This window comes from Choristoneura fumiferana, chromosome 5 (assembly GCF_025370935.1).
Source record: "Choristoneura fumiferana chromosome 5, NRCan_CFum_1, whole genome shotgun sequence".
Classification (NCBI taxonomy): domain Eukaryota; kingdom Metazoa; phylum Arthropoda; class Insecta; order Lepidoptera; family Tortricidae; genus Choristoneura; species Choristoneura fumiferana.
In genome coordinates, this window is record NC_133476.1 from 475565 (window position 1) to 500429 (window position 24865).

The 24865-nt window shown below is 39.3% G+C and overlaps 2 protein-coding genes across 2 annotated transcripts in view; one reads left to right on the forward strand and one right to left on the reverse strand.

The window, feature by feature from the left end:
* Window positions 1-24865, forward strand: part of LOC141427872 (SEC14-like protein 2) — a 37247-nt gene that overhangs the window by 3002 nt on the left and 9380 nt on the right. The window contains exons 2-5 of the mRNA XM_074087461.1: window positions 15433-15502; window positions 18588-18631; window positions 19774-19894; window positions 22165-22316. Coding sequence (XP_073943562.1) covers window positions 15433-15502; window positions 18588-18631; window positions 19774-19894; window positions 22165-22316 — 387 coding nt within the window. The remainder of the gene's footprint in view (window positions 1-15432; window positions 15503-18587; window positions 18632-19773; window positions 19895-22164; window positions 22317-24865) is intronic.
* gudu (Armadillo repeat-containing protein gudu) lies at window positions 2740-14544 on the reverse strand. Its single transcript, XM_074087460.1, has 6 exons — window positions 13855-14544; window positions 12350-12656; window positions 11564-11909; window positions 10852-11235; window positions 6714-6928; window positions 2740-2977 (listed from the first exon to the last, which is right to left on the reverse strand). Exons 1-6 carry the CDS (start codon window positions 14451-14453, stop codon window positions 2846-2848), a joined length of 1983 nt encoding a protein of 660 aa, XP_073943561.1. The 5' UTR covers window positions 14454-14544; the 3' UTR covers window positions 2740-2845.

Below are 24865 nucleotides of genomic sequence, written 5' to 3' on the forward strand. Positions count from 1 at the left end.
AGTGCAAGCACTGCTGCTTCGCGGGAGGATTAGCGAGCAAGATGGTGGTAGCAATTCGGCGGACCTTGCACAAGGTCCTACCACCTGCACTGTACTGCTTTGAACTTTTGTATCAAAATATCAGAAGAATTTACAAGGTAAATACGAGATTGTACCTTGACAGTGCAAATCAGAAGGTAAGGTAACTATTGTGGGGGTAGGAAAACCTTCGTCAGTTATTTGGTTATTAAGTTGATTCCTTTACAAAGTCATAGACACTTAGTAAGTTTTGAAACCAAAGTACTACAACAACCAAAGTAGACAAGTGCATATCAAATTATACTTACTTATTTGACATGATAACAAGGGTCAAAATAGTATACACCATTGACATATATCTAGTTTCATATCAATACAAAACCTTTTAACCATCTACTTCGTAAAAGTTTCAATCAAGTAATGTTTTATTTAATTGACAGTGTTTGTCAGTGCCAAGGTGTAGTTGTAGGGTTGCTATCCTGATTATGTTTAGCAGGTTGACAGGTTGACGCAGTATGTCCTACTCAATCGGTAAAGCAGATTAGCGCTCATACTGAGCAAAAGAAAGTAGATCTTAGGGTGACGAACCTTTTTTTACTCCGACTGTACCTATACTATTATATTTACTTGCATTTAGGTAGGTAGATACTTTAGAACGTACCTACGACCTACGCTACGCCTTGAACTCATATCACTCTTTAGCTTCTTTCAAAGAGTTAAACGCATCGAATTAACTTCCGATATACTAAAAATGTGTTTATTTAACTTGAAATACAAGAATTTAAGAAAAATAACCATATAAAACTTAACTATAAACTAGTTGTTACTCATTTAAATCTTATAGCTGTTGTGGTGTTTTTATAGTTAAGGCCTTTGGGAACTGACATGTTCATTATCGTTTGATCAAAGTTCCATAATAAATAAAGATTAAAAAAAAAAAAAACTATAAACTAACTACCTAACTTAAAATCTTAATACCTACTAAATTAAGTAAATGACCACGCCAAACACTGCAGCTATCCGACTTTCCAATGCATTTCGCTGTTATTTTGCGTATCAACTGCCATCATGTTGAAAGCATTTCTTCCACTTACGTACTTTAAGGTTCCATTTACCAGCAAATCAATGATTTGCTGATATTTGATTTTTGTGATATAATAATAAGGAATATGTTAATCTAAAATCGCACTCCACAGTGGACAGAAATTAAACTAAACCACTTGTAGCAACAAGATTGACTTAAAATTTGGTACGGATATGTAGAAAGTTAAGGTGTAAGCTTTAGCGTAAGTGGAAACAGCAGGTCGCAGGTGGTAGGACCTTGTGCAAGGTCCGCCCGGATTGCTACCACCATCTTGCTCGCTAATCCTGCCGTGAAGCAGCAGTGCTTGCACTGTTGTGTTTCGGCGTGGAGAGTAAGACAGCCGGTGAAATTACTGGCACTTGAGGTATCCCATCTTAGGCCTCTAGATTGGCAACGCATCTGCAATACCCCTGGTGTTGCAGATGTTAATGGGCGGTGGTGATCTCTTACCATCAGGAGACCCACTTGCTCGTTTGCCATCCAGTCGAATAAAAAAAAAAAAAAAAAACTGCGAAGAAACAATTGAAAAAGTTCAGCTGAAATTAAAAAAGATAGTCTATCAACATATGTAAAATGTGGCTGCAGCTGCGGCTGGTGTCAAGCGTTACGAAACCTGAACTCTGCATGTCAAGTTCTGTCTATAAAGCTTTTCAATGACGCGACGACTCATTGGTTACAAAACGGCAGGGAAGGTCGTGGGCTATCAACTTGCGCAAGCGCATAGACATAGCCAGCCGTTGTAGGAAATACAGGTTATTTATATCGATATTTTAGATGCCATAAATCAAAATAACTTTTTTCTCGAATACAGGTTATCCCCAGAATCAAAGCTATGAAGGTGAGCGCGAGCGACATCAGTTGCGTTTGATCTAATTTTCGAGATATTTGCACTTCTATACAAAACGTTAATATCTTGTTGCAATATTTTTCCTTTATCCTTCTCATTAATTGCCTACTTTATTTTTTTTAACGCAACACACAAAAGTTGTGTAGAATTTAGCTGCCAAAATTATTTACCATTTTTGACATACTTAGGAATTGGATTTTGAAATTATAAACGTAGAAGGCATTTTTAGTAGTTATTCTGAGTTCCCTAGATGGATATGTTAACAAACCCGAGTTTTTTAATTTTTTAATTTAATTGTTAGTTTAAAAAACCCTCGACGTTTTAAAGATAGCTCTTTTAAATGCAAAGAAGTTCGTCATAGTGTTAGTTTTTATTGCAGATCACGACCCATTGCGGAAGTATCTCCAAACAAGGTCCAAACCGCGGAAGTACACGTGGCTCCTTTATATACTCGTACCAACAAACACACATACCCTTTATGTCTCTATCTCTCGAAAAGTAAATACTTAACTCAAGCCAATTCAAGTTTCCTGTTAACCTAGTCCTTATTCAGAACACAGCTTGTTGGTAAATACCTTCACTGGATGTATTCTTAAATAAATAACGTCAGAAACGTATACCATTATACCAGTTTTGGATTCACGTACCTACCTAAGCACAGAATAAGTAATATTACAAGTAACCTAAGCCCTATAGGATCATTATGTGCATGTAAAGCCAAAGTTCTTTAAAAAAAGCCGTTTTGTAGGTACGCATACGTTCCACAAAACATGAAAAATAAAACAACAAATATGATTAAAAACGTCTTTATCTATCTAAATAATTAATCAAATAAACAACTTATACAATCGCGCATTTTATCTACAGCAGGCATCAAGCATTCGTTCACAACATGATTATTGTTTTAATTTGATCTTTTCTGTGGCCAGCGCCAATTTCCTGATGTTGCAGAGGCAGCCGGCCGACGCCTCTTGCAGAATGGGGTCTTTGGCTCCAATTGTTTCTAGCAGGAACTGAACAACTCCCGCCTGAAAGTTAACAAAAGTGTTTAGTAAATTAACAAACTTACTACGTGTCACAAGGGAGCAAAATGGTGTTACGGCGAGGGCGGTACATTGAATCAAGAATGTAGCGAAGGATTCTACAACAGAATCCTGAGCGTACTTAGTTTAGGCTTTGCTAAAACTGGATTGTTACTGTGCGGAACTCTCGGTGCGCGAGTCCGACTCGCACTCGGCCATTTTAACCCCCGACGCAAAAAGAGGGGTGTTATAAGTTTGACTGCTATGTGTGTCTGTCTGTGTGCCTGTCTGTAGCACCGCGCGTAGCTCTTAAACGGATGTTCACAAATACCTAATATTTACTATGCTAAATTTACCAAATTTACCAACAAAATGTCAATGACAACGAAATTTCAACCATGGCAATGTTAAGGTCAACACGTTAGGGTTAAATCGGGCGCCATTGTTAAAATGAAGCGTCACTTGAAAATATGGTTTTTCCTTGTATACCTAAGGACCAAGGTGTTTAGGGTTGCCACTCGTACTGTAATACTTATAAAGTACTTACAGTTAATGCAAAAAAAAAAAAACATTTTACTTCACACTTTTTTGATATTTCTGTGAATATGATAGATTAAAACTATTAAGTATAACCCATATATATTTAGATGGGATAATTATTAGCTTTCCTTTGATACCCATATTGTTACAATACAATTTTTGTTTTAATTCCCCGCCGTTTTTTTTTTGCGGAATATTATTTACCCTTTGTCACTCCGACAGTTATGACAAAGAACTGGACTTAGAAGTATGAAAATAGGTATATAAGTTCTCGATTACTTAAAAATATGACTGGTCACAATTGAAATTGATATTTGAAATGATGTGTGAAATAAATTTGCTAATAAGTATGCAGAACCTAACTTAAAGATTACTCATCGGGTTGTGCATAATAAAATCAATAATATTAAGGAAGCGTAATTTTTGTGTGATTATCCGTTTTTATCTTTTACCTAAGTTACAAAATATTATGTACAGTGCAATTTCGAATATATAGTTACCTACTTCGGGTTCTAGAGTAAGATTCGGTTCTGGCCGGAAGGACACGAAATAAATAATTTACTCTCGTGCTTTGCATAAAACTTTTCATAAATTTGCATGGCATTGCAGTCGCTTTATGATTGTTTCCATAGGTAGGTATACCTAACTTGATGTCACAACGATTGTTCGATTGTCATTCAATGCTAAAAGAATGTGATTGGCAAAGTCATACTCTACAAGGTACACGAATACCTACGAGTATATGCGATTTTAGATGACAATCCATACTTCCATACTAATATTATAAATGTGAAAGTGTGTGTTTTTATGTTTGTCCGAATTTCATGTCGAAACGGAGCGACGGATCGACGTGATTTTTGCCATAGAGTAACATAGGCTACTAAAATAGGCCCGGAAAAATGCACAGTTCCCGAGGGATCAGCGTGCGATAGCCGAATTCCACGCGGGCGAAGCCGCGGGCAAAAGCTAGTACATGTATACGGGTCAAACATATAGCCCTCCTTTTTCGCAGTCGGGTAAAAAGCTGGTGACCCTGTCGGTGCTATGCTAACCATATCTTATATGATTTATTTACATTATAGGTATACTTAGCCAACAGGCAAAACATAGTGATACACTTGGTGATACACACTGTAATTTTTTCCACCTGTATTTTGTTTACCTATGTTTTACAAATAAATAATTCTGATTCTGATTCATCAACAAGTAAGACTCTGTCCATCCTGAATATCGTCGAAAATGGAATCTTGTCCTATGTTAAAATTAGTAAATCGATACGTCTAGCTAGGCTGAAAGAAATATAATGACCATTGGTAATATTACTATTTTGCTACGTATAGATTCAGAAAAAATATTATTTGTAAATATTTTATATCGCACCTGAAATAATTAATTTTTGAACCTACATAATTATTACGTTTTAGCACAGAATAAGTAACAGTACAAGTAGTTTTAGTCTATACTCAGATTGCATTCACTTACTTACTACTACTTACTTACTACTGACGCATAGAAATAGAAATATAGTATTCGCTCTTCGCACATTACATAAAACATAATAAAGATACATTAAAAAAATAAAACAATAGCAAATTTACATTAAAACAAGTATTACTTATGTGTCCTTTTGGCATCACACTACAGCACAACGTCTCTAATTTTTCTCTCTTCTATTTATGTTTTTACTGTGTTTTTGTTGTCATTAAATGTTGTGAGTTTGAGTTTGAGTTTGAAATCGCGAAGCGGTCCCAGCTCAGCATAGTGTGTACATATATAATTTGGCTCCTAATTTATAATAGGCTTAAGTCTATTCGGACTTAATTCAAAACGAAAATAAATGTTTTTTTTATTAATTATGAGTGGAAGGAAAACGAGCATGCGGCCATCTGATGGGAAATTATCAACACCGTCCATGAGTACGAGTACCAACTACTCAAGGAAAGTCATTTAGTCTGTTGCCGGCCTTGTATACTATTTGTCTTGGAGACCTGGTAATAGTATCTGTTCGAAATTACAGTAATTAATATGATTGTCATGCCGGTCCATGCAAATTAGAGGGGCCCTTCACTCCATAATCAAAAACTTTCACATATACCCGGCTAATGTTCACGGCGCCTGGCCTACAAAACCTTACCTCGCTGACGTCTTTACAAGATTTTTTATAAGTAGACTACGGCATTCAGAGTAGAAATTTGAAACAGGACACGAGTGTCAGTTGCTTTTATCGTTAGTGACATGTATCATCGATAAATCCTTCTTTAGGACCAAGTAAGGTTTCGGTTAAATCACAAAACGTTAGATTTGCGAACTAGATCTCTGTTCCAGACAGTTCTTGGCTGCAGCCAAGAAAGAAAGACGTCATACTGTCACAAAACAAGTGAAAAACGACTCGAACGCAGCGCCAGCAATTCATCCATTTTGCTCTCATTATGGAAAGCATCTACAGTTGATATTTTCTTCGACATCATATGAAGCTACAGGAACTCCAATTTGGTCCTTTGGTGCGCTAGTAACATATCTACTTCTTTTACTATATATAGTTCACTGACAGAGAACATTAGAACTTTATTGTATGGAGTTCTAAAGCACTTATACCAGTCGCGACACAACCTTGTACAGTACAGTCACCAGCACTAATATCTGACACCAAAGCGTGCATAAATATCTGATACGACTCTATTTCTAGTACTGAACGTGTCAGATATTTTTGCACGCTCCGCTGTGGCAGGTATTAAAGCAGGCTATAGGTAGTTCCACTAGAGGAGGTCACGCACGCAAGACAGCGGGATTTTGATATTCACTCATTCATTTCATTCGTTCTCCTTTTTAGACCCGACGCAAAAAGAGGGGTGTTAAAGTTTGACCGCTATGCGTGTCTGTCTGTCTGTGGCACCGTAGCTCTTAAACGGGTGAACCGATTTAAATGCGGTTTTTTTATTTGAAAGCAGGTTTTCTAGCGATGGTTCTTAGACATGTTTAATCAAAATCGGTTCAGCCGTTTTTGAGACATTGAACTTTGAAGTGACAATGTCGGAGGTTTCCAAATTTTTGTTGTTTAGGTTATATGCAATCAGTTCTTCATGTAGAGCAGTGTGTGTAATCATTCACTTCAACTCTCGTGGCACTACCTACCCATATAACACATGTAAGCAGGCATGGTAACTGTACGCAGGTAAACACCATGGAGTGGTATAATACGTACAGCGTGCATGGTGACGCAGTTGATAGAGAAGAAGGACAAGTGGTAGAGCGCGAGCGCAGTGGCGCGGTGCACGCTGGGGTCACGCGAGGTCATCCAGTTGACGAGCGGCGTGATGGCGCCGCGCTTGTTGAACTCCTGCCGGTTCTGCGCCCAGTCGCAGCAGTACGCGATGGCCACGCCCAGGTTGGCGCGGAGGTGGTCGTCCGTCGTCGTCACTGGGGAAGACGCCTTTTGATAACTTTTTTTAAACTTCAATTGTCACCCACAAACCACGAGTACATTTGCATACCAAATTTCAAGTTGATGCCATTAACCGTTGAAGAGTTCCGTCCTGTGGAGACGATCCTGGCTGGACTACCATGCAGATTATTGTATTGTCACGCAATTTACACAAGTAGTCAATCCAATTACTGGAAGTTGGTCGAATTTAACTTGCAAGATTTGATTACAGACAGACAGACGAGACAGTCACGCGCGATGGTAAGCGAAGATGTAGACGAAGATGGAGCACGCTTGCCTCATAAATGCCTAGTACCCTACATTTGAAGACCACCAGATTGTAGCGATAAGGGAACACAGAGGCAGGCAGGGAATTCTACTCCTCGCCTCAGCTGTTCACATAATAAAGGACTACTTAGCGAAACTGGTCCAAATAAATCAACACAAATGACACACGCATAGAGTCAACAATCAGATAACCTAACCTAACCAGCAGGGCTACTACGAAACTCGAAGTTCGTGTCGTGCGGTCCCTCCGACACTTATACTATTTAATACGAGAGCGAAAGGGACGGTGCGATACGAACTTCGAGTTTCGAGTTTCGTAGTAGCCCTGCTGGTTAGGCGGCTCGTAGACTCTAAGAGGTCGCTGTCTCGTGCATGTGGTAACGGAATAACGAAGTAAAAATTTGTACTTCGTTACTGACGTATATTACCTATAAACATTGTACCGGTTCAAGCCTTCACATCGGTCAAATTCACAAATATAATTATTATATTATATTATTATGAGTTTATTAAACTCAAATGATCTATTTTTATTTTAGCTCGGGCAAAGCCACGAGAAAAGTCTAGTTAACTAAGACATAATAAATTAACACATTTTATGGGTTTTTAAACAATCCCACGCTGAGAACTTGAAGGACCGATATGACCTCAAGTGGTAGAAAAAATGTTATAGTTGCAACAATAGGACAGTACACTGTTTTGCCTAGCTTCTCTGACGTATAACTGTTAAACATATATTTTGTTAACGAATGGAGCATGTTTCATATTAAATAATTAATACACATATTTCACAAAGCTATTGCGAAACGAAGATGTGGATGCCATATATTAAAAGTAACTTGTAGTTTAATATATTATTTCTTTTACATATAATAAGAAAATTATATCACATTTGTTAAGTTAAAAGCTCGTGATAACGATGAGTCTGAACAACACACAGTTACGTTCGTTTCGTTACTAGAGTTGGCCTACTGTTCTTGTTGCTACTATGTAGGATTGCGTTGATTTCGGAAGCATACCGAGTTGCCTGGGTTGCACGGGCATGTTTTGCTGCTGTAACTTCAGTAGCTGCGTTGGATGCTTGAGTTAAGAGGTTTCAAGTCTTGCACGAATTGATCGAATTTGGTAGATTGCATTGTAAGGATATAAATAGGGAGCTTTCAGGAGGGGGAGGGCAGTTGTTCTTTTTCGTTCGAATACGCGAGTTCTTTAAGCAGAAGTTTTGTCTAAGTAAGTGAGACCGGCTCACATTTTATTTTAATTAATTAATTCAATAATTAGTTGTTGTGCGTTCATTTCAAAAAATAGTGTTTAATTGTTAAAGTTTACTGTTATTTTGGTTAATTCGTGTTCTGTGTTCGCAAGTTCTGGTTATTTCCTTTATCCTTTACCTTGGCTGCACGGGGCGACTCTCCGGGGCCATCCCTATTACCTTATTTCCTTGGCTGCTCGGGCGACTCTCCGGAGCCATTTCTTTTAACCATCCTACCTTGGCTGCACGGGGCGACTCTCCGGGGCCATTCCTCCTTACCTTTCTATCCTTCCTTCTAAACTCGTCTGGAATTTGCGATTATAGAATACGTTTAGTTTCTTAGTTTTTTGTATCTGCTTAAAGTAGGGACTGTACGGGACGAGGTTCCCGGTCTCCTCACCTGAAACCTAACGGTGCTATACGACAGTGTGGAGATTTAACGTCCGAAAGGACGGGATCAGGCGTTGGGATTCGACCTGGCACTCGATTTATATTTGTCTTAACTGACAGTCGAGTTACTATCCCACAGCGCGTACCCGGTCTTGGTGTATCTGCTGGGTCAGTGCATGTAAGATCGGTGGTGCTGGTCTTATCTATATATTTATATATTCCAAACATATCTCTCTGTCCTACCTCAGGAGCATCCCTGACTACGGTCGCGAACGAGGTTCTTAGGGTGGCCTAGGATTAGGTGTTTTATAGCTAGACAGAGGTTGGCCGCCTCGCTCCCTTAGTTTAGTCTAGGGTAGTTTTCCATTGCACCTCGGAAAACTACGAGGCTTCACCTCAAGGTTCTTATTAGAATAGTGCAGATTAGCTAGATTTATAGGTTTTGATAGGCGGTTAATCTGTTTTTATTGGGGTTTAGACTTTAACTGTATTTGATAGTGTTTGACTAAGACTTTAGGTTCTATTACGTTGAATTGATAGGACATCCATTAAACTGCCCGACTTTTATCAAAAAGGAGGGCCATGTTTATTATTTCTACCTATTTAATCAATTGGTTTTGTTATTACATTTAATTTACATATTAAAATCTGTCATTTGCTGAGAATGAATACATGCAAATGAATACTTACCAATATTTAATAACAATTAAATTAGGATACGACCAAAAGCGATCTACAGTTATCTTTACCAAACCATGGGAAGAATAACTACTTCTGACACTTATATAATAAATATTTTTTGGTCAACGACTGATTATTATTTTATTACAAGGCAACTTGCAAATCATACGCAAATACAAGTCAGTCTCAGTTAATGACAGATTACTGACTGAAATTATCTTAAACTTTGAACTTAATTGTGAGAATATTATTGTTTTATTAATTGCTCAACTTTGAGTTGAATTGGGTGTATATATTTTGCAATTCTTAGATCCCCTTAAATTAGAAACCAGGGTTGATTTGAACATTTTAAATAAATAATTAAACGCGTTTAGTAAAATTAAGAAACACCCAAATAACTATTAAAGTAGTTTTCCTCCTGAACCTATATGAAAGGTCAGCATAGGGCATTTAGAGACCTAGTAAACCTGGTTTCTTGCGTCCTCTTTCCCCTTTGAATGACATTACATAACTTACCGACTATTGACAAGTAAACTCAACTGTCTCGTGTTGGAGTCTCTTAGGGTCTTTGGAACGAGAGACACAGCTACTGGTAAATAGCCAGGGAGAAAACTCCAGGGCGGAGGTGGGGCCCTAGCCTTGACACAAAACATAATTGCTTATTATCCTTCATAATTACCTTTTGTTTAAAATTTTAATAGATGTTTAAATTTGTGTTATATAGTGACAGTCATTCCTATTACTTAGTTAATCTTTTCCATTTACGTTTAGTGAGTTTGTTCTTTATTTAACAGAGTTTATTAGTTAGTTAGTTTTTATTGATAGACATCCCTTATTTCTACTAAACGAGGTTGGTTTACTATTCACAACGTAGGACACTAGACGATCACATGGCCAAATCAAATTTCCTTTTTACTTGTCCGCAGTAATTTACCTACCAAATTCTCTATTTTATTTTAACTTGTCCGATTTTTAGAACTTCACACGATTAAAATTAAATTAAATAAAAAAATTAAAATACGATAAAATAAAAATAAAATTTTAAAAAAATACAAATTAAATAATAATAATTAATTAATTAAATATAATTCAGGGGGGGGGTTACAACATATTGATTGTTATGTAACTTATCATGCTCAATATTAACAGGTTTATTGCTGTCGGAAAACTTGTTTGCAAATCGAAAGCAAATATGCCTTCTCATTATGTATAATGACGATAATTAAATGCAACCGGATATTCTCAATACATAAATCAAAACATTAAAATCTAAACTCTCATGTCCATAATTAAAGTCAGACGACTAACCTAGTTTAGACAGTTTAGCCACCACACCATGATCAGATATGACAGCCAAGTTCTCATGGTCCTTCGCTATGGTAGCGATGGCTGCGCAGATCGCTGACAAAACGTTGTGGTCATCTGAGTCGAGGAGGTCCACCGTCAGTTCCAGGGCTCCAACAAAGGACCGCACCATCTCCCCGGAGTCAGCGGCGTTCTGGACGCATGGGCTTAAGGCGAGAGCAGCATTTGTCTGGACCTTCTTGGAGTCGTTCTTGAGGAGAGACCACACCAACCGGACGCCGTCGAGCTGGTCGATTTCCGCCATGCAGTTCACCTCTTTGGCGCATTCCATTATGACCAGCGGCACATTTTCTAGAAGGGGCTTGTATGTGTTGTTCAGGTGAGAAACTGAAACATTTAAACAAACCATCATGGTTCGTTATTTTCGGTAACAGAGTTTCCTAGTTGTTTTAAAATAGATTCATGTTAATTTCACCAGATGGTTGGGTTATGGTTTAATTGAACACTCCTGTAAGGTTTCTTATTGCAAATATTTAAAATGTAGTCACGCACGCCTTTGACGCTATACACTTCAAGCATTGGCCATGTACTGAAAACCACCAATATATTATTTACAGGGGTGTTCAAACTACCTCAGCCGCCTCTTTAATTCCGAATAGTTAAAAGAAACGAATGTAAAATGCTTGAAGCTGGTGAAAAATTATCAGAAACATACTTAGCATAGGCATTCCGCCTGAAGCCCTAATTCTATCCCGGTTGGGCGGAAACTTGGCGCACTCCGCCAGCGCGCCCGCCACGTTGGTCAACACGCCGTCGTTCTCATCATCCAGCAGCTTCACCAGAATCGGAACAGCCCCAAGATTATCCAGGGTCTTCACACTCGCGTCACTATTCGCGCATTTCCACAAGGCACCAGTCACTGCCGCCAGGAGTGGCTTATTCGCTCTATTAGAGGAATCCTGAGCAGCTTCCACCAGAAGTTCCAAGCCTCCCGCTACGCGTATCATTTCCCTGGTTATAGAATCACTTGCGCATTTGTATATAGCGAGGCTGCAATATGTCTGGAATGCAGCATCGTTAACATTTTGTGTTAATTAGTGGATTACGCGTTTTACAATAGCAAATTATGCATCGGAGTCAATGTCTGCATGTGTGGCTGCGTGGCTGGCCAGCGAGGTTGAACAGCCGTTATGCTAACTTGGTCATTTAAACAAGTAAGCTGTTTTACAAGTGGAACCTGTACTTTATCATTATCAAAAATGAAATGGACCTATTCAGGGCCGGGCAAGGTGATGGCTATATAGGCTATATGAGCGTGATGGCTATACGCGCTGAGTATATACTACCAAAATGTACCACGTCACCCATGATCAACGCAACCGAATTTTTTTATCGCTTGTAGGTAAATACAAGCGTGTGGTGCCATCTATGAGGTTCCAAATTGCATTGGAAATTTTATAAAAACGAAAACCTGAAAAAATATTACAAAACAGAGACTTGCCTTCAAATCTTTATCATCGTTGGCCAAATGTTTGATCAAATCGTCCACCATCTTTTCGGTCTGTATGGCCAACTGGAATGAGGTCTCGCTCGCACACATCTGCAACAAGCCTGTCGTGGGAATAGCCACGTCTAGATGGATAGTCTTCAGTAATCTGGCAATGAGAGGGACCATGCCGTACTTCCTCATCGCCTCCCGGTTCCTCTGGGACGACGACATCGACCACAGGGCTTTGGCTCCAGCCCTCGCGATGTCCAGGAATTGCAACTCGTCTTGGTTCAGCTCTTCCCGCGGTGTCACCAGATAACTGCAGGATATAGAGCATAGCATGAGTGCGTGAGAGCTAACTTTGGCGGCAGGCGTAACTTGCCTTCGGAGTCAAAAACCTTAAGTATTGCTTGATCTGAAATTTATTATTTGAACATTACGTAATTTTGATATTAAGGTACTTTATACATCTTCAGTTTTTTTTGACGGTGGAAACATTTACAGAGATAAAGGTATACCTTGTTGATTTAATTTTGTCTTGCATTAACTAAGGAAGGTCTCACCTACAATCCCTGTAAAATCTTAACATTTAACCCCCCCCCCCATGTATTTTTATCTTATTTGTACGTACCTATTTGTAATACTTATGTACTTACCTACTTTGTTTTGCTAACTTTAATAGTTAAGTATTATAATTTTTGTTTTGATAAAATTGCCAAATTCCTTTGGCACATTCTTCTTACTACTACAATGTACTACATTTACCGCAAATAAATTTCATTTCATTTCATTTAATTTTGATTATAATAATATACAATTGTATTTATTTTTGCTGTACGTAATCTAAGCGATTGCGCAACACTTGTGACATCTTATTGATTATTTTGAAATTAATCCTAATTGATTACTTGATTCGCATCGCATACCAATATTAAATCCTACAAACATTGATGAATTAAACTGTTTAATTCATCAAAGCCTACAAATATTCTAAATGCAAAAGTTTGTGTGTTCGTTTCTCTTTCGCGCTAAAACGGCTGGACGGATTTGGATGAACTTTGGTGAATGATGTCGGGCAGAACACAGCTATTTTATTTTCTAAATTCTTACGAGATCGGAATGCACGCATGTATATAACATACCGAAATCTCAACCGCTGTCTAGGACACGACATTTTACACGTGATGGTTGTTACGCATATACGCTTGTTTTTTGGATTGCTCCTCTACCACTCAAAGGTTGACTGGCAGAGATCCCTACAGGGATAAGTCCACCTTTTACTTAACACAACTTTTATTTATGTAACCTTTTTGTTTTTCCTTTTTGTACAATAAAGAGTATAAACAAACAAACAAACAACGTACCTAAATGATTTCGGTTATTCGAAGCTTTTTTTTTAATTTGTTAATCCCGGAATTTCAATGTAAAGACTGCAAAGTAAAGACTGCCATAATATACCAATAAAGTCTTGCGGGAATGTGTATTAAATAAGATAAAATAAATGTGTGAATTGTTACCTTTCTTTAATGTCCAGCAAATCTATCAACTTCGGCAAACCGCCAAATTTCCTGCAAAACTTCCTACTTTTCCTAATTTTCCCCAAATTGGCGATAGTCTCAGCGGCGAGTATCTGAACATCCCGAGCTGGGTCCGACAACAAGCCGACGAGCAAAGGAATCGCTCCTAGATCCGTCACCTTCTTCCTAATCTCAATGTTCGGAGTAATATCTTTTAAAACAGCCAAACCGCCAAGCACACAGCACAAATCCCGCGTCTCAAGCAAGTTCACCAACAACTCCAACCCCCCGATCTCTTGTATAGCTCTCTGGTTCACTTCTATGGTCAGATCATGGTCCTTCAAGCACGACAGAGCCACCATGGTGGCAGTCTGGTTGCCAGCTTTCATGTATTTCACGAGCTTCTGTATGTGCCAGTACTCTGGCGGTATTTCTGAGGACTTGATGAGGTTGGCCCAGTTGTCCTCGGACGAAGATGTCGAGGATGGCGAGGACGCTGAGGTGTCAGAACCTTCAGTGACCATGACGATTCGCGGCAAGCCCACGGTATCTTGCCCGCCCTCGGCGCTGAACGTGGAAATATTGTCATTCTCCGCCATATTTAATTTAAGTTTAATGATATTAATGAATTAGAAAATTATATAAAGCAAATTATAAAATAAATAAGATACGGTGAAGTTCCGATATGTCAATGCGGTTGCTAGGCAACATACTTTTTTAATTTTCGGAAGCCATAGATCTGTGAGAATGTGCGAAAGGAGAGCGAATGTTTTTGAACCACATTGGGGTAAAAACCTAACCTTTTCCAAGGCGGTCTGCAATTAGAACCCTTTCATAACAAATTGCGTTGAGAATGAGAAAGATTATTTGTAGTTGATTGTGCCGTCGCATTTAAAAGTATGAAATTAAATCACCCATTCTGTTCATTTTAGGGAATCCTGCTGACTATATGTAGGTACATAAATAAATTTGGTGTTTCAATGAATAAAAATAAAATTAATTCCCGCAGCTGCATAGTAAAAGAATTTTACAGGTGAACCTAACCCCACAATGCACCTGTATCAAATTTGATAAAGACATTGAAAAATATAACTTGCAAATTTTTAAAAAGAATTTTCGAAAGTTTTGAAGCTTATTGATTCTAAATTAGGGCAGCAGGTCACGTGATGTCCTACTTATGTATCGCGGTAACCACAATACTTGTACTATTAGGTACTTATTCTGTGCCCTGCAAATCTTACAATAACCCTTAATAAATAACTCTGAAGTCTAATGGAGGTTTAGTTCTCCGTTACGCGTCATTTTTAACCCCCGACGCCAAAAGAGGGGTGTTATAAGTTTGACCGCTATGTGTGTCTGTGTGTCTGTCTGCGGCACCGTAGCTCTTAAACGGGAGAACCGATTTGAATGCGGTTTTTTTTAAATTTGAAAGCAAGGTTCAGCCGTTTTTGAGATAATGAACTTTGAAGTGACAATGTCGGTGTTTTCCAACGTTTTTAGCTTAGACAAGCTCTATCTACAGAACATAATTTTTAAAGACTGAATGTATTTTTACATAAAGTATTTGATTCGTTTCAGTTTCGACGCAGTGTCAAAGATGTAATGAAGCCGGAACACGACGACCACTTCCTTCTAAGATGGCTGAGAGGTAACACTGTTGTCAAGCATAAGCTTAATAAGTATAATACTTAATTAGGTATCCTAAAGTGTCCTTCCACATTCACATGATAGGTATGAATTTTAAGTCAGATTGCACCCAGCGAATAGGTAAATTCGGGTTTTGGTCTGGTAACTTAGTCTTAGAGCAACTCGATATTTCGGCACAGTTGCATGCGCGTGCGCCATGATCACGAGACGACTCAAGAGGCTCAGAGCTTCTTTAAAATTGAGGTACTTACGCGGATCAAAACCGGAATTTAAAATTTAAATCATAAAATTTATTTTATTCTTTTGTTTTATATGTATTTTAAGTTTAGGGATGTCAGCGACCGATCGTAAAATCCGCCAGATCATGAAATTCCTAGGCATATCGTGCAATGAAGCCATCTCATGAATTGGCTAAGGGACATCCGCTATAACATTCAAAACTCACCGATTTGCCTAGTGACGTATTAGGCAGATCATGAAATTCTTAGGCATATCATGAAACGCCGCCATTTCATGATTTGGCCAGTTTAGGCAGATCAAGAATTCCTAGGCATACTTATCATGAAACGCCGCCATATCGGTTCTGGAACTTCGCCGGCCGCTGCCGTGGCACGCTCGCTTCATACTAACCCACTCATCGCTTCGCTCGTCGTACTAAAGTTTCTTTTTTCGGCATATCACGATGTACCTGGTATAGAGCTAGGTATCGACGAATGCGTTGCTCTAATCGATCTGCCGTATTGTTCCTCAGGCACATCGTGATATGCCTGGCCAACTTTTAGGCATATCATGAAATGACGCCATTTCACGATATATGCCTACGAATTTCGTGATCTGGCGGATTTTACGATCGGCCGCCGACATACTATACATTTAAATACATATAATTTAATTGTTATTTACTGTTTCCTGCTTATGCGAATATACTCGTAGTTAATTTGAGTTAGATTTCTGTTTCGGGCAACGTATCCAAGATACAGATAGCTTTTTTGGTAACAGATCCCAGAGATGGCACCGTGGCAGAACTAGTCTGCCTACTGCGTGAATGTGTCGAGGAAAGTACACCCCAAAACATAAAGACATTTTGTTCTCGCTGTTCTTTTTAGCAGGCTTGCAGAGCGAACACAACTTGATAAGTTATAACTTATAAGTAGGTATACTTATTTTCTTGGCGAGCGTTTATTTATACCTGCTGAGCTGGCAACGTTGCATTTTTGTTAGTTTTCTCGATTACTTATTCCATAAACGACGACCAGGTGGCCTAGTGGTTAGAGAACCTGACTACGAAGCTTGAGGTCCCGGGTTCGATTCCCGTGTCGGGGCAGATATTTGTATGAAAAATACGAATGTTTGTTCTCGGGTCTTGGGTGTTTAATATGTATTTAAGTATGTATCTATATCTATATAATTATATTTATCCGTTGCTTAGTACCCATAACACAAGCTTTGCTAAGCTTACTTTGGGACTAGGTCAATTGGTGTGAATTGTCCCGTGATATTTATTTATTTATTTATAAAAAACCCAAATTGAATGAAAATTATAAATGTGGTCTAATATAACTGTTCTTAATATATAATTTAATGTGTCTACTCCAATATAATTATTCGTGATAGACTTTTATATTCTTTAAAAACGATCAAATGTTTATTAACGGTTTTTAAAGAAAATAAAAGTCTATCACGAATAATATTGCAGTAGACACATTAAGAACATTTGTATGCCTAACGGCAAAACATATAGAGTTCTAGATATGGAAATATTTTTATAAGATCTGTTTGTTGTATGTACCTACCTAATTTATCATTATCATTAACATTATTAACAATTCTATCAGACCACATTTTTAAAACTAACTTAACTCAAACTAACAAAAATGCAACGCTGCCAGCTCAGCAGGTATAAACGGTCTTAAATTAAACTCGTACTTTTTGTCGAGTTGTCGAGCATTTTTTTTTTTGTAAGACAAGTTTAACCAGCCACACCAGAAATTGCAACCACCACCATATGGCATATGGCATTTCATCCGACCATATCCGACACAGGTAGAGTGAATTGAAAAAGTTTTCATGCCGTTTGCATAAAGTGCAACATTGTTTGGTCGGATTGACAGATAAGATAAGATTCGTCAGTCTGTAGTACATAACTATGTCTGGCTGAAGAGCCAAGTGGAATGGAAGCATAGAACTAGTTATAGGTATACATACTATTATTATGTATACGCTCAAACTGCTACTCCGACACAGGGTTAAGCATACGACCTTGAATGTTACCTATAGTATACATAGATATAATATGATGTTACTAAAAACTTTGAGCTATTATAGTGCATTGAGTCATAAGGGTGGCAAATAAGGAATTACGAACGAGAGTCTATTAGAAGCCCGTAATTCTAGTACCGCCCGTGCGACATACACTCCTGCACTAGCAGCAGCACACCGTGCAGTAAACTAACTCATTTACCGACCGACCATGGGATTCATGACATGAAAATTAGTACGGGCAATGACTCATTTACCGACCACGGGTTTCATGACAAGCACATTAAGGTCGAGGGTTTTATTTGGGGGGTTGCAACCAAGGTAGCCTGCATGTTACGACACTGTTTACGAACAAGTGTGATGAAAAATCTTTTTTGCTCTATGAGAAGGTAATAAAAATTTCTGCTATCACAGTTCATAAAATCAAATCTTGGGGTATCGTCCGATAAGTCTTTTAAAACATTTTAGATTTACAAAAAAAAAAACATTAAGGTTTCATTAGAGTTAAGTGTCCCGTCCTGCGAGCGACGCCCGATCGACAATCAATCGATTGCTGTGGTAAAATCCTTACGCGTCACGTACTTGTCCGGTTTTTTGTCTAAAGGTAAACGTCCACTTGTCGGTATCGTACGCATCGGACGCATCGCACGCAACAAATCGTAGTATTCTTTGTATAGAAACTCATATAAGTGCGTCCACTGATCCGCATCGTACGTATTGTATATTTCTATACTAAGCAACAAATCCGATACGTCCGAAGCGTACGATGCGGATCAGTGGACGCTTACCTTTAAACTACGGTTCCTTACATGTATTGTTATTTTCAGCACGTCAGTGGGACGCAGACGCAGCAGAGAAGATGCTTAGAGATGTAAGTAATCACCGGACAAACTAATCGGCGTCTCTGGCGACCTAAGAGCAGGCTTTTTCTTCGCCCAAAGACCGCCTCGCAGTGCAGCGGGGCAACGTCCAGGGTCTTGGGTACTGCCCCGCGCTGCGCTGCCTTTGGAAGAGGAAGCCCGTTTTAAGTTAATTTTATGTGTTTTTTTTATTTCTATCTCATAATCCAAGCACTCTGTACTTTGATTATACAATATCACTGGAATGATGTTGGAAATTTATTTATGTGTTGTGACCACGGACTTATATTGAAGTGGATAAAGCGAGTGCGAGAAATTTTAAAATAATATTACAAGCTCTCGTGAGACATACATAAAAAAATACAAAATTAAACGGTTCAACTCACGGTTATAAGTCAGAAATCGTCCGGCTAGTGTCGATCTTTCGGATGATCTTTTTCATGGGTTCACGACGATGGCGCCCCTGAATCTTACAGCTGAGTTTCATTAATGATGATTATTAAGCAGTCATCATCATCATCATCAGCCGGAAGACGTCCACTGCTGGACAAAGGCCTCCCCCTTAGAACGCCACAATGAACGACAACTCGCCACTTGCATCCACCGGTTTCCCGCAACTCTCACGATGTCATCAGTCCACCTGGTGGGAAGCCAAGCAAGCATTAAGCAGTATTTTTATTAAATAGTATGTAAGTAATGAGTATACAGCCATCGTCTAGCACCCATAGTACAAGCTTTGCTAAGCTTGGAGCTAGGTCAATAGGTGCATTTGTCCCAAGTTATAAAAAAAAACTATGAAGTGACAAGGGCGGTCTAAAACTTGCACAATTTATTGTGACGTAAATTTTTTTTTTTTTATACGACTGGAAGGCAAACGAGCAAGTGGGTCTCCTGATGGTAAGAGATCACCACCGCCCATAAACATCTGCAACACCAGGGGTATTGCAGACGCGCTGCCAACCTAGAGGCCTAAGATGGGATACCTCACGTGCCAGTAATTTCACCGGCTGTCTTACTCTCCACGCCGAAACACAACAATGCAAGCACTGCTGCTTCACGGCAGGATTAGCGAGCAAGATGGTGGTAGCAATCCGGGCGGACCTTGCACAAGGTCCTACCACCTGCTAATAAATTATATTTATCTTCCTTGCAGTCGATGAAATGGCGCGAGAAGTGGGGCATCGACTCAACGCTGAACGAGTGGAAGGCGCCCGAAGTATTGGAGACGTACTTCCCCAGTGGCAGCACCGGCTTCGACAAAGAAGGCTCGCCAGGTACGTAACCAGACCAGAGACCTTATTATTAGAATCACCATCGTCTTCACCGTTTCTTTCTGTCACTAGAGCGGTAGAATTAGATGATGAACGCAATCGCGAACGTCAGCGCTACGGCCTCGCCTCAGTATTCCATGAACATGACAAATAACACATGTATGACACCGAAAACTCGCTCTACATTTTCTAGCTAATATGGAGCCCAGTTTAATATAGATCTCCTAAGTCGGCAGTGTATTTCGAATTGTCATAGTCACTAGCCTACTTAATAGTGCGAACGTCAAAGTCGTATCTTTAGGCTGCGGGTGCGGCTCCACTGAGGCGGAGACGAGCGGAGCGGAGAGGAGTCTCCGAGATGTGGATTTCAAGTGAACTTCAACTAATATGATTGGTCGATCCTACACGTCTCCTTTCCGCTTCGCTCGTCTCCGCCTCAGTGGAGCCGCAGCCTTGAGGTAGGCGTCCACTGATCCGCATCGTACGCTTCGGACGTATCGGATTTGTTGCTTTGTATAGAAATGTGCGATGATTACGATGCGGACAGGTGGACGCACTTATATGAGTTTCTATACAAAGAATACTACGATCCGTTGCGTGCGATGCGTCCGATGCGTACGATACCGACAAGTGGACGTTTACCTTTATACTTGTCACCATTCAATTTTAAGCTTAAGTTCATTCTGAGCTTAATTTCACATTGCTTCTTGTCGGATTAACTTTTAGGATTGCCAGATCGAGGTTTGCTTTACATTACTGCCAGGACTCGCCTGGTCAGACTATAATGTTTGCTTAGGTCAAATTATGCAAGTAGAATGTCTGTCACTTACCTATAGTGTTCAGATTGGCAATCGTCTTTACCATAAGGACACACGGGGCCCGTGACCAAGGCCCCAAAGCCCAGGGGCCCCCGGAAAAGGACGATGTATTCACTTTTTTTCTATTTCTAAAGTTATGATAGAAGACTTTGCCCAAAAGTAATCCCGTCTCTACTTAGCATCTCAATCATAATAATTTATGTGTGTGTAATAAATAAAATAGCACATACACAGCAAAAAAAATCATGACCTAGTGGTTAGAGAACCTGACTACGAAGCTTGAGGTCCCGGGTTCGATTCCCGTGTCGGGGCAGATATTTGTATGAAAAATACGGATATTTGTTCTCGGGTCTTGGGCGTTTAAGTATGTATCTATCTACATATATAATTATATTTATCCGTTGCTTAGTACCCATAACACAAGCTTTGCTAAGCTTACTTTGGGACTAGGTCAATTGGTGTGAATTGTCCCGTGATATTTATTTATTTTATTTATGAAACTTTCTTTACTTTCCAAATGGGCCCCAAGTTCTAATATGCCCCCGCGTGGCCATACATAAGACGGCCCTGCGGATTGACTTAAAACTTGGTGCAATTTGTAGTTCGGATGACAACCAACAAAAGCTTAGTCATTAACAATATCAACGCACGACCATTGTTGAGACACCTGACTACGTGTATTGCTTGAGAACGAACAAGTCAATTTATGATGAATCCGCAGAAAACATTTGTTTGAACTTGGTTTGAACAATCAAACAAAAGTGACGTCTTAACAGCGCCCGCGCTTGACTGCCAACAATATATAACAACGAGTACTCGAATACGTTGTTTGACGGGTTTTTACTTAGACAATATAATTATGTGTAACGCAGACGACGCGGACGCGGCTGTTTTGGCCTTTATGCTTGAGTGCGTGCATTCTTTCCATGTTTCTTAACCATAAAACTCATAGTACATGGCTCATTTAAAAATGTAATTTCGTCTGCGTAAGGTAAGGGTCCGAGTGCTCGACGCGCTAATCCCCAATAGATGACACCTCCTGTCATCTATATTGCTAATGACATAAGATTAAAGATGCCAATTATTGGGACAGTGACGAGCACTCGTACGTTTACCTTAAATCCCGAAAAACTCACACCCGCCCGTCTCTTCCCAGGCTCGAACTACAAGAGATTTTGTTTTGATGGGCCTAATGTTGTCTTTCAAATAAATCATATTATTATTATTATTAAAGGTTGATTCTTGTACCAAGGTGGAACCTTTTAATAATAAGGGGGGCAGCAAAAGGACAATTTCTCTATGATTTCCTTGACAAAAGTTTGGGATGACATTAGTAGCATAAGGTTTCTACTCTGGTACGTGATCGCCTTTGACTTCGATTTCGATTCTTTGGCTGTACAATATTTTAATGTTTAATTGAAGTTGGCCTCCGCAAAAGATCGTGTTTGTGTGCAGTGATAATAGTCCCATTCGTGGGTCTGGACGCGTGGGGGTTGCTGCACGCCGTCACCAAGACCGACGTCATCCGCATGATCCTGCGCCACCTGGAGCGCTACCTGGCGCTCGCGCGGGCGCAGGCGCAGACACACGGCCCGCACGCGCTCAAGGTAACCACAGGTGCAAAATTAGAACTTAGTATCTCGCCGTCCAGCTGGTGCTAATATTAATTAATACGAATTCAGTGCCTCTACTGTGTCGTTTTCACAAAACATTCGTTTACTATTCGAAGACGTAGCCGCCACATGTCCACGGTGCAGCGTCGTCACCCGTTTTCGTGACGATACGCTCACAAAAGTTGTTGTGCAAACTTTACGCTAGAGGCGCTGTCGGTGTTTCCATACAAATGAGGGCTATCGCGTATGAATTCGCCACTAGAGGCGCTAGCGTAGCGTGAGGTCTCCGAAATGTCAAATTTCATAGTTTAAGGGTGAGCTACGCGGGTTTATTTATAATTAGAATGATTTTGTGAATATTTTGCAATATCTGAAATTAATTATGGCAAATATGCGTTCCGGGGCAATGAATGTCTGTGTGTTGAGACAGTTTTGTATTTCGGAAACCTTTGTCCTCCCTTTTTTCCGCACAAAACGGGGACTATGCAACACTGCATGCTCAATATTTTTATGGTACGGTTTTAAGTTGTATTAAATATGATTTTAATCTAAACTTTGTTTTCACGCCCGTAATAACAGACTTTGAAAGCCATACTTAAAAACCTCACGCAACAGTGCGCCATCTAGTGAGACAAAAAACGATAGCCCTCATTAATACGAATTCAGTGCCTCTACTGTGTCGTTTTCACAAAACATTCGTTTACTATTCGAAGACGTAGCCGCCACATGTCCACGGTGCAGCGTCGTCACCCGTTTTCGTGAGGATACGCTCACAAAAGTTGTTGTGCAAACTTTCCGCTAGAGGCGCTGTCGGTGTTTCCATACAAATGAGTGAATGAATTCGCCACTAGAGGCGCTAGTGTAGCGTGAGGTCTCCGAAATGTCAAATCTCATAGTTTTTGGGTGAGCTACGCAGGTTTATTTATAATTAGAATAATTTTGTGAATATTTTGCAATATCTGAAATTAATTATGGCAAATATGCGTTTCGGGGCAATGAATGTCGGTGTTTCGAGACAGTTTTGTCTTTCGGAAACCTTTGTCCTCCCTTTTTTCCGCACAAAACGGGGACTATGCAACACACTGCGGGCATGCTCGAATATTTTTATGGTACGTTTTTAAGCTGTTATAAATATGATTTTAATCTAAACTTTGTTTTCACGCCCGTAATAACAGACTTTGAAAGCCATAAGTACTTAAAAACCTCACGCAACAGTGCGCCATCTAGTGACACAAAAAACGATAGCCCTCATTGAGATTTTAACGCGAACGCGATTGAGACGTATTTTGTGAACGGGAAAATACACTAAGCAAACAGGAGTTGTCAAATACCGTATTAACAGATAAAACATTCGTCGCGCACGTCGCTGCTGAACCGTTAGTTCGATTAAGAAAAAATCACAAACTAGTATACTTACCTAGTTGATGACCCCGCCACTCGACGCCATGATTTAACTGTTTAAAGTTAAAGTTTAACACAATCGAAAGTAGGTACCTCATTTTGTGCGAATCTAAGTTATTTAAATATATTGACAATAACCGACAGAATGTAGATATTTTCGACTGATTTGTGCTGCTGATATATCCAAAAGTTGACACGCTCACCTTAATTACGTCATCTCTATTTCAGTACAGGTCCGTGGAAAAACTCATCCTTGGGGTCACCATTTGGTTCAACAAACAACCTAAGTCAGGAAGACAATCACAATCAAGGTCTAAAGCTGCGCTATTTGTACAAACAGAATCTTCTGTTACAAAATTTCCTTAAAACTAGTGCTAAGTACTTCCTAAATAGGTAAAAACCTGTACTATAGGATAAGCAAAGCAGCGCTCGTCTCCTAAAAATTTACAATGTTAAAATTATATTTATATATACAACTAATCCTAAAATTGTGTGTGTGTGTGTGTGTGTGTGTGTGTGTGTGTGTGTCATGTCAACTAATAACTTTTAAAAAGGCTTCAGTTTCATCATAAACTTTTATTTAGTAACCAAGTAGTAACAGCTTACTTACATTCATTTTTAGATATTGGGTTGGTAGATATTAAATATTTTATTAAGTTTGTTGTACCTAAATAATATTGGACCATTGAAATTTACAAAAGATTTCGATTTAGTAAACAAAAACTATAAACTAACTAAACTATATCGAAAATACAAACTGAGACATGGATGCACAGAAAAATCAGAAAAAGAGACCAGCGCTGGGAATTGAACCCAGGCCCTCAGCATTCCGTGCTGCGTGACATACCCCTACACTACCACTGGACAGGAGTTACAGACACGAATTTCTCCTATGCACACATATCTCAGGTTGCTTTTTTTTCGACTACGCTACTAAATACTTCGATATGGTTTTACGGGATCACCGTAAAAGTAACAAATTTGTGAGTTGAAATAAAAAATACAAAAAGACTTCAAATAACCAATCATAATCTTATTTTAATGTAGGAAATGTCGTTAACATGTCTGTGTTTTACATATGTAAGTAAAATCACAGATAGACTGTACCAGGGGGTGTACTAAACTAAAAGCCGCGTATCCAT